The sequence below is a fragment of the Nematolebias whitei genome, chromosome 13 (assembly GCF_014905685.2).
Source record: "Nematolebias whitei isolate Nwh7 chromosome 13, NemWhi1, whole genome shotgun sequence".
In the NCBI taxonomy this organism is placed as follows: domain Eukaryota; kingdom Metazoa; phylum Chordata; class Actinopteri; order Cyprinodontiformes; family Rivulidae; genus Nematolebias; species Nematolebias whitei.
In genome coordinates, this window is record NC_056510.1 from 11,019,158 (window position 1) to 11,029,689 (window position 10,532).

The following is a 10,532-nucleotide window of genomic DNA, read 5'->3' on the forward strand; positions in this document are numbered from 1 at the left end:
ATTATAAAAATAACAGCGAGGTATAAAAATACCAACAATAAAGATCCAAAACAATGATGACCAAACGATCAGTGGGATGGAGAAAAAAGTATTTTGGAGCTGCTAAAGCAACAGTCTTAAACTCCCAACACAACATAACCAACAGTTCTGCCCAGCTGTAAAACAAATTCTCTACTACCTGGCTTACTTGTTCTTGTAATAATTAAAAGAATTATAATAATGTTTGACCAAAACAAACAGGTATTTGTCACTGCCATGTGAGGTACTACAATGATTTTAACTTGAATGCACTTCCGGTGTGTAATTTTTAAGCTTTGTGCAGTTGAAAAAGCAAAGGAAGTGCTAGTAGAGTGGATGCACCCAGACTGCCAGGTGCACTACCTGTTAAAGTGGAGTCAGGTTACCAGTCAGCCATGAAACAGAAGTGGTGTTCACTCAGAACAGCTGGAAAGTGCAACCACAGCCACATCCAAGTTAGCGTTTACGCAGAATGCGACCGTTTCTTAAACATAAAATAAGCTCAGACTGCATTTCACAGAGCAGCAGGCTAATTGGTTTCATTTCACCTACATTTTAAGTGTAATAGACAACTTGTAAAAGCCCTTGCGAAATATAAACTTCATGTTTTAATCTCACTACATTCTGAGGAGCTTTCACTTCATTCACTTTAAGCAACTGGAGTTCTCAGAAAACGACTGAGCAGAGGAAAACTTTTTCTGGGTTGTGTAATTGGTGTTGAATGGTTTTACAAAAGCCATACTAATTCAGAATAATGCTTAGTGCTAAATAGCCAACATTTACAGTTAATAACACTTTTACTGTTTTATGTTTGTTTTTCAAGCTTCTACATTTCAAGTGTTTCTGTCGAGGAAAACTTTAGAGGGTTAAAGAGAGAAAAGAAGCAGAGATGGACGGACTGGGCGGCAAAACACCCCGACTCTGTTACTGCTGTTTATCTACATCCACAACTAATTCAGACGGACAAAAACAGGATGTCTGTTGGTGTTTGTCAGGAAACGCACACAAGATAAGTCAAGATAGGGTTTCACTAACAGTATTTTTTAAAGCTGCTCTAAATGCTTTTCAACCAAAAATAAGTCAAACAATGTTTCAGTCACTCTACGAGGAAATCCGTTTGTAATTAGAGCTCTATCTGGTGAAAATGTATCTTCCTGCGGACAGACGGCTTCTCCTTTCAAGTTCTGTTCATGAAAATGTTTACGACGCACGGGAGAACCGCAACATCTTCAAGAGAAGTCCGATTAATTCAACTATGTGCCATATTTTAATAATTTTGCTCCAACGTTTGGTGTGGTAGTAGCTGAGACTGATGACCAACGCTAACAGACTCCGCAAAACCTTTGTTTAAAATTGTGTCTGTCTGTTAGCAAAATATCTCATTACCCACAGGATGAATTTTAATGAAACTTCCGAGTAATAATCATTAGATGCACATCTACAACTGACTTGGATTTGAAGCCAACTCTATTTAGGACGGCTGACCCAACCAACTGACCTTCAAAACCACAAAAATGGCTATAACTTGATCAATTTTACAGAAATTGAGCTAAGATTTTGTGGTTGTAGCTGAGAAACACCCTAACACATAAGCTGAGAGTGACTAGGCCTGTCACGATAATAAATTTTGCTGGGCAATTAATTGTCTCGGAAATTATTGAGATAAACGATAATATTGTTTGAAACTTGACAATAATTGGTAATTATTGTCAAATAGTATAAGAAGAAATGTTGGATAATTTTTGTGTGTAGTACCTTTTTTGACCACTGGATGGCAGTATAAGACTGTTTGAACTGAAGGATGGATAGTGAGGGAGAGAGCAGCGTGTCTCTTTAAGAAAAATGGACAGGAGGCCCCTTGACATGACATGGGCTGTCTCTCCTTCCTGTTATTCGGTTCTCAAAATGGCGGACGCTCGGTGTGGTTTGAGCTCTTTAGCATAGCATTTTTCACATTTAATAAAAAAATCAGTAAACAAGTTCTCAGCTTCTTTGTGCACAGAAAAACAACTTTTTACAAAAAGGCACGGGTTTCACACGTGAAATTTGGAGCTTCAACAAGAAGCCCCCCCAACCCCCCCCCCCCCCCCGACCCGAGGTCGGCCTGTTAGCTTAGCTCGTAGCTTAGCTGCTTTTAACGATCCAAAAACTCAATTTTGGACGGTTAAAACAGATTTTAAAGAGAAAGAGAAAGGGAGGGGTCATTGAAGAGCACCGGGGTTGACCCTTTTGTCATCCAGTGTCTTCAGTAGAAAGAGGGAGACACGAAGAAACGATAAAGCCGATAAATGCACTTATCATGCGATTAATTGATTAATTGATTAATTATCGCGACAGGCCTATGAGTGACATCCTGTGATACTGCATGAAACAGCACAGGATGCCATTTTAGAGGTTTGACCAAAATGGCTACAACTTTAATAGGATGTTCTTAGCCTTCAAAGAATGCAAGGCCTTTATTTAGTTACGCTTATAAATGGTAAACAGCTGTAATATCTGCAACAACAGGGTTCCTGTCCAGGTGGGGCTGTGTGAAGGTGATGGGCACCTCCTCTGTTGCCTCTGGGGATAAAACACACGAGAATGAACGAAGAGCACGCCGACGCTCCGAGAAGTTTATAGCAGCAGTTAATTTCTCTTTCGTTATCTTCTGCTGCTTCTATCCACTTACGGAAAATCGCTGCAGCAAGTCGGCTGCATTCAGCAGCGCTGAGTTTGGCACGGGACCCCCCAGTGAATGATCTCAGCCGTTTTCTCCACTTTTAACTTGTCGCCTCAGCAAGACGAGCAGCAGTTTTGTGAAATATAGAGTACGGCTTTGTGTAGTCAGCCCTCCAAGTCAGCTTTGACCCTGTTTTTTGGCAAAGGTTGACAATACACTGCTTTAGCTGACTATAGCACCTAGATTTTGCTAAATACGTTTATTCAGCAAATGGGCAATTTTGCCTTGCCCACACAATAAAATGCTGTGAAATGTTTCTAAACTTAAACCTTCATTTGTGCTCACTTGTGAATAAAGCTTCAGAGGGAAACACAACTTGGTTTGATTTTGTACTGTTTCTATACAACCACAGGTTTTTATATTTAGTTAAGTAATAAAAAATAACAGACGCAATCAACAAAATTGTCTGTTTAAGCCTAAAAAATTTGAATATCTGCAAATTTGTGTAGATGCTTCTTAAAAGTTGAATCGCTGTAAGCATCCTTAAAAAGTGTAGTGCTTTAAAATTCACAGAAACAATTAAGGGTTTGAGACACCCACGACTGATTTTCTGAAAAAATAAAATTTATTTATGTATTTTTTAATCAACAGGACTGCATGCCTCTACATTTTACAAGAGGAAAATGAGAACTACTGCAAATGTTTCAAGACATTTTGGAGACAGTTATCGAGGAACAGGGGAGAATTGTGTTTTTGTTTTTTTGTACAAACAGCGTATGATACGGGGCGGCACGGTGGCGCAGTTACTAGAGCTTCTGCCTCTCAGCGAGAAGGACACTAGATCGAATCCTGGCCAGGGGGACTCATTTGGGTGCAGTTTGCGTGTTCTTTCCATGCATGCGTGGGTTTTCTCCAGGTACTCCGGCTTCCTCCCACAGACCAAAAACATGCATGTTAGGCTGATTGGTAACTCTAAATTGTCCCTAGTGTGAGTGAGAGAGTGAATGGTTGTTTGTCTCTATGTGTCCCTGTGATGGGACTTGCGACCTGTCCAGGGTGTACACCGCCTCTTCCACAGTGACTGCTGGATATGGGCACTAGTGATCCAGCATTGACCCGAAAAGGAAGAAGCAGGTAAAAGATATGGATGGATGCCTATGATACACTATAAACTGAGCTGTTGCTATACTTACATGTAGACATGACATTGACTCATCTCTGGAGTTTTGATCCCGTTTTTCCTGCTCACTGAAAACATTTTTAATGAGCTAATCCAAATGATCCCGATCCCCACAAACACTAAAAAGAGCCGTAATTCACATCTCTACTTCAGAGGAAGTCTAGCGAACTATAGACGTCTCTACAAGATTAAAGACCACTTTGAAAGAGTCCAAGAAAGTCTGGTTCCTTGGAAGCAAAACGTGAAGAGATAAGATGGTTAATGACATATGGATAATCTCTGCTGCTACACAACCATCAAGCTCAGAAGAGTGTTCAGAAATATATTTATAGACACACAAGGTTTGCCCACTTTGTGCACTTCTATGAGTTGCTACAATATGAGACTGAAAAGAGCAGCATAAACCAATTACTGCCAAACAAACCACAATGTTGCATGTTGTTTTCCTGTAAAAATAAAATAAAACACAAATCCCAAAAGACTGGAGCCTTTTTCGGCTCGTTTACCTGCACACTGCGGCAGCAAGCCCGGCTTTAATGTCAGGATCTCCCTGTTCACTGAGCACGATGCGGACTCCTGAGTGGACCTTCAGAACTGGCTCAGCTGACAGAGGAGAGCTGGCTCATAATAACCGCTACAATCCTCGCTGCACACAGGCGTCATTTCTACAATGCTCCTATAAATAGAATAACGCTTTTTTTAATTTATGTATGGGCCATTAATGCTATTCTGACACGTTAAACCGGACGTCTGCGCTGTCGTAGAGGATTACGAGCCTAATATTACATAAACACCACCGGAACAAAAATCACGTTAGCATGTTTCATCCACCGCAGCCTCCTTAAACACTAAATAAAATACATACTACTCACGCGGAGGTGAAAGGAGGCAGGACTTCGTGAAATCTCGGATGTTTTAAATCAAAGACAGCCGCCTGTTTTCCTCCGTGTCGTCGGTGGTGGTGAAGAAAGGCGAACACGAGCATAGAGAGGTTGGACGGTCGGCGCTGTGCACTGCAGTGCTCACGAGCTGCTGTCGGCGTCCTTCTTCTGCTTCACGTTGTTGCTGTTGTTGCCGAGCATGCGCAGTCACTGCTCCCTGGCGGCGAGGAGGCGGTACTGCTCATAGCTCCTTCACTTTATACCATACCAATTTATTTATAGAGCACGTAAAACAGCAGCAAGGCCAACCAAAGTGCTGTACAAAAGAAAACAAACATGCACAGCGGACAGGAAAACATAAAATAAAAATACAGATACAAATAGCAGCAGAAGCTAACTAAAATGGCCAACAGTGTAGAGTACAGACAGGACCAAAACAAATCACACCGTGTTAAAGGCAAGAGAATAGAAGTGGGTCTTCAAGCGAGACTTAAAGACTGAGAGTGTGGGAGCCTGCCGGACGGACACTCAGTGGCAACTCATTCCACAGTCGTGGACCTGCAACAGAGAAAGCCCTGTCACCTCTGAGCTTACGATGGGTTTCTGGGACTGAGAGAAGCATCTGGTCTGCTGACCTCAGAGAGCGTGGTGGGACATATGGCTGCAGGAGATCAGTGAGATAGGATGGGGCGGAACTGTTCAGTGATTTAAAAACATACATGAAAATTTTGAATTGGATCCGAAGGTGAATGGGTAGCCAGTGCAGGGAGGCCAAAACTGGCGTGATGTGGTCTCTATAGCCTGTACCAGTTAAAAATCGGGCTGCAGCATTTTGGACCAGTTGTAGACGAGCAATGGAGGACTGACTGATTCCAAACAGAAGTGAATTGCAGTAATCAAGCCTAGATGTTATGAAGGCGTGGATCACTGTCTCAAGGTTCTTTTTGGAGAGTATAGGCTTCAGCTTAGACAACCGTCTCAGCTGAAAAAAACAGGATTTGACCATCATGTTTACGTGACTGTTGAGTTTTAAGGATGGGTCCATTATCACCCCCAGATTAGTGACCTTTTGTTTCTCTAGCGGGGCTAGAGAGAAAAGGTCAATGTCATGGTTCATGAGTGAGCCACTGGGATGGAACAGCATGACTTCAGACTTCTTCTCATTGAAGCTTAAGAAGTTTAAAGCCATCCAGTCCCGGATGTCAGCCAGGCAGTCAAGAAGAGGCTGAATAGAGCGTGTGCCTCTGTGCCTCAGGGGGAAGTAAATTTGGCAATCATCGGCGTAGAAATGAAAGGGTATGTTGTGTTTGCGGAAAATAGCACCTAGTGGCAGCAGGTATAAAGAAAAGAGAAGGGGACCGAGGATGGACCCCTGCGGTACCCCCCACTGGAGCGCTGTCGATGCCGAACTAAAATCTTTGATATTGACACAGAAGGTTCCGTCAGAGAGGTAGGACCGAAACCATTTAAGGGCTGACCCTGTGATGCCCACCCACTGCTCCAGTCTGGAAATGAGGATCTTGTGGTCGATGGTGTCAAAAGTAGATGTAAGGTCCAATAGGACAAGCAGCACAGAATCACCTGCATCTTTGGATATGAAAATGTCATTAAAAACCTTCAGTAGAGCAGTTTCAGTGCTATGGAGAGATTTGAAGCCAGATTGGAATAACTCTAGGATAGCGTGATCCCCCAAAAACTGTTTCAACTGAGACTCCACCATTTTTTCCAGTAGTTTAGAGGTGAATGGGAGTCTGGAGACAGGCCGGAAGTTGGACATGACTGAGGGGTCAAGGTTAGGTTTTTTCAGGAGGGGCTGGACAGCAGCATGTTTAAAAGTTTTTGGCACCACACCTGAGGATAAACTGCTTTTCAGAATAGCGAGAATAAAAGGACCCAGGGTAGGAAAAACTTAATGGCTAAAACCCACATCTTTTCTACATAAAGGTTGTATTTTTTGTGTAACAAATGCTAAAACAACATAAAAAAATGTAGAAAATATCAACATGTTAAGATTTTTTTCTCTTTTTTTTCTGTTATCATCATATGTTTTACAATTTTATAAAAACATCTCTTACGAATTCCATCATTTGTATCAAGAATCATTGAGAAAAACTAGTTTTTTTTTTTTTTTTTATTAACTTTATGGATATCATAACTGGCCTGATGCCTTAGTGGTTAGCACTGCTGAAGAAGGTCCTGGGTTCAAATGCTAGTTTGGACTTGTGATGTTTACAAGTTCTCCTCGTGTTTGTGTGGGTTTTCTCCAGGTTTCTCCACCCGGGAAGATCACATGAAGACCACTCGATAAAACACCTCAAAGAGTTTCACACAGCAGCCATAGATCACACACACAACATATATATACGTGTGTGTGTGTGTGTATGTTGTTATATACTGTTATATATATTTATATATAGTTATATAATATTATAAAGGATTCATTTGTGTTTCCCCATAATAAAATTACTTTTGGCACCTGCTTTTAGTGGCCAAAATATCACACAGAAGAGGTTATTTTTGCAAAAACAAGTTTAATACAGAAGCTGAGAGAGAACAAGTTCAGACATCTAGTTTCATGACTTTATCTCAAATTAACAAGTTATATGTTAACATTTTGTCAGACAGTTCATAAAGAATGCCATCAAAAAATTCAATATTTAACTGTATATTTAAATAATGGATTTATTTAACTTTAAAAATAGCTAAATGAAGAATTTTTTTCCGCATTTTAGTCAACTTGAAACCATAAATAAGTGGATTCATCATAGGAGGTATGATGAGAAACTCTATGGCAATGAAATTTTGAACAGTTTGAGGTAAATCTCCGAAACCGAATCTCATACTCATGAGATCAATCAATAAAATCACTATAAATATGACTAAGGAGACTAAATGTGGGACACATGTTTGCATGAATTTGGCCCTGTTTTCTATGGAACCCAGACATGTTTTAATTAGATACATGTATGTCCAAACAATAAAAACAGCATGGAGTACATAAATTAAAATAGTGAGATATGAAACTATGCTGTTAACAATCATATCAGCTGGAAAGCAAGCTAAGGCTACAATGCTCCAATTCACACAGATAAGTTTGTTTATAAATGAGCTGCATAACTTCAGCCTAGATGTTAGAACAATACTTACAGAATTAATGCAGACAGGTGTTAACCAAAAAATATACACTAACTTAACAACTCTGTGCTTTGTCATGACAGTGTGGTACTGAAGCGGTCGACATATAGCCAGATACCTGTCGTAGGCCATGAGTGCAAGGATGGACAGCTCACAGCTGGCAAAGGAGTACATCACCAGAGCCTGAAAAAGGCAACCTGAGTAAGAGATGACATGAACAGGAGAGAGCAAATCCCACAGAAACTTAGGATAAAAACCTGCGGTTCCGTAAAGACTGTTCATGCAAAAAGCACACAACATAATGTACATTGGTTCATGGAAAGCATTGTCCAAGATTATCATCACAATAAGAAATGCATTTACCAGAATTATTAAGCAGTAACACATTAAAGTAAAAAAGAAAAGAGTTGATCTGTAATTCCTGATTTCATTTATGCCTGAAAGAAAAAACACTGAGATTGTTGAAATGTTATTCATCATTATTAAATTTCTAGGGTTTTTTTTATTTTATTGAAAGCTCTGTTTCAATGACTGATGTTGCTTTTCTTTTCAGTTCAGATAAACCGATACCATCGGCTGACTCCAGCTAATCAGAGTTCTTTCAGGCGATCTGGTGCTTCAACTGGATGGAAGTTTGCAGCTTTAAAAAAATCAGTTGATTCCACAGGGGCAGACGGGCGTGGTGCATTTACTGGAGGACACTGAGAGAAAACACGAATACGTAACAGCTCAGGAAGATATGAGCACAGTGGTGATGTGGTTCTGGAGGTCAAGTACTCCTTCAGGATACAAATAACTAAAATTTCTACATGGACAGTAAATGTGGAGATCAAATTGTAGTCAAATTATTTGGCTTAAATAAGAAGAGAGGTTGGTGTTTGGGACAATCAAGATAAGCTGTCATGAGAAAATTTAAAAGATTGAATCATGTGTGGAAGGTTACCAGAAACGATACTGCAAGACTCCTGGGTTTTTGCTCCAGCTTTCTCCACCAGATGTCGCCATTGGAGATCTATCCTGATGCATGCTCAATTGGAGATCCTTACCCTGATGAGCAGCAGGTGTATAAAAGGCCCTTGACAATATCACTCCTATGCTGGTGCATTGTCTGCCTGATGGTAGTGTGTTCCTGGCCCTTCATTGTGTTCTCTAGAGTTTTTCTTATTATAACTCCTTGCTCCTATGCCTAAGAACCTCTTGAGCTCCTTTGACACCCTGGACCCTTCTGCCTTCTCTTAGTACCTCCTTCGTTCCCTCCTTGGCTTCCCCACTTGCTTAATTTATCCCTTAACCATCCTGGAACCTCACTGGACTGACCCTGGAACCTTGGACTCTAATGCCCCAGAGTTTACCACCTTCACCTCAAGTAAGCAGACAGTTGGTTATCCTGAAAGGCACTTTTTAAATAAAATTATTATTATTATTATTATTATTATCATCATCTGCAAATTTGCTTGGCTCCTACTGTTTCCTTGTCTTCAGAGTTCCAGCCCCTTCCTCCATGTTGCAGTTCGGCTATTTATATATCATTAACTTGTAAATAAACACTGTTAAAACTGTTCTTGGTCTTGAGGTTGCTCTTACAGTTGACAACTATTCTGGGTCCTCAGTAAATTGTTACAGAATGAATGGACCAGCCTTAATAAACCCAGACCATGACCGTAACTGAGCAACAACAACACTCACTTGCAAATTTGATGCATAGATAAACACGAAGTCATATTTAAAAAAAAATCCTCCTTCAATTAAACACTAACCAGTCTAAACTCCAGGAACTTAACAGAATAAAGTTCACCACTAATAAAACCTTGTTGGCATTACTTCCACCTGACCAGTCTAAGAGGCACCTGCTTCTCCACCCGAGGTCTTCATCCCGAGCCGCACAACCCCCAAATGCTGCCACTCTGGAACAGAACCTCAGACCATCAGAACTATTTAACGGTAACACAGATTTGTGTAGAGTTTTGTTTTTATTATTACAATACAACATAGTTTTTAAGAGAGCTCCCATGCTCTATTCTTCTGACCTGGCCAAGATTTCTTACCTTATCAGCAAGCTAAATGGAGACGCCCTATGTTGGGCTCATTCATGCATGGACTCTCATTTTCTTGACTCTAACTTTTTCTATGCTTTTGGATAAATTTAAAACTGTTTTTGATCATCCACTCTAGCAGGCGGAAGCTGTGAAACGCCTCCTAACCAGTAAAAAAGAAGATACTGGGGAGCTCATCTATTTCTCCCACTTCTCGTTCATCATTACTGTATGTTATTTCCCATGATCTTGAAACAATTTCTATTTCTGCCTTAGTTGACTCCAGATTCAGGAGGAGCAGTGTGGTTCCAGTTATCCCAGTTAGGATATCCACATTGTTCTAGAGCCTGTCTTGTGTGGGATTTCTCCTTCTGCCTGGCTCCTGAGCTAGTGGGGACGCTGTCTGCTCTGTGGTACAGAGTCCTGATGACTCCTAACTTGTGCTCCAATGGGTGATGGGAGTCAAACTGCAAATACTGGGCTGTATGGGTGGGTTTGCGGTACACCTCAGTTTGCAAATGTCCTCTATCAGAGACCGAGACCTCACAGTCCAAGAAAGCCAGCCTGCCATTTTTTACATCTTCTCGTGTGAACTTGATGTATTTATCCACAGAGTTGATGTG

At 40.9% G+C, this 10,532-nt stretch overlaps 2 protein-coding genes across 2 annotated transcripts in view; both read right to left on the minus strand.

Annotated features, from left to right (window-relative positions):
- The window catches only part of adarb1b (adenosine deaminase RNA specific B1b), a 129,384-nt gene extending 124,431 nt beyond the window's left edge, over nt 1-4,953 (minus strand). Inside the window, exon 1 of the mRNA XM_037686858.1 lies at nt 4,733-4,953. The gene's annotated coding sequence lies outside the window, so the exon portion shown is untranslated. The remainder of the gene's footprint in view (nt 1-4,732) is intronic.
- Nucleotides 4,954-7,423: 2,470 nt separating this feature from the next.
- LOC119419526 (olfactory receptor 11H6-like) lies at nt 7,424-8,356 on the minus strand. The gene has a single exon (XM_037686859.1). The coding sequence runs from the start codon at nt 8,354-8,356 to the stop codon at nt 7,424-7,426; it is 933 nt and encodes a 310-aa protein (XP_037542787.1).
- Between the last annotated feature and the right edge of the window lie 2,176 nt (nt 8,357-10,532).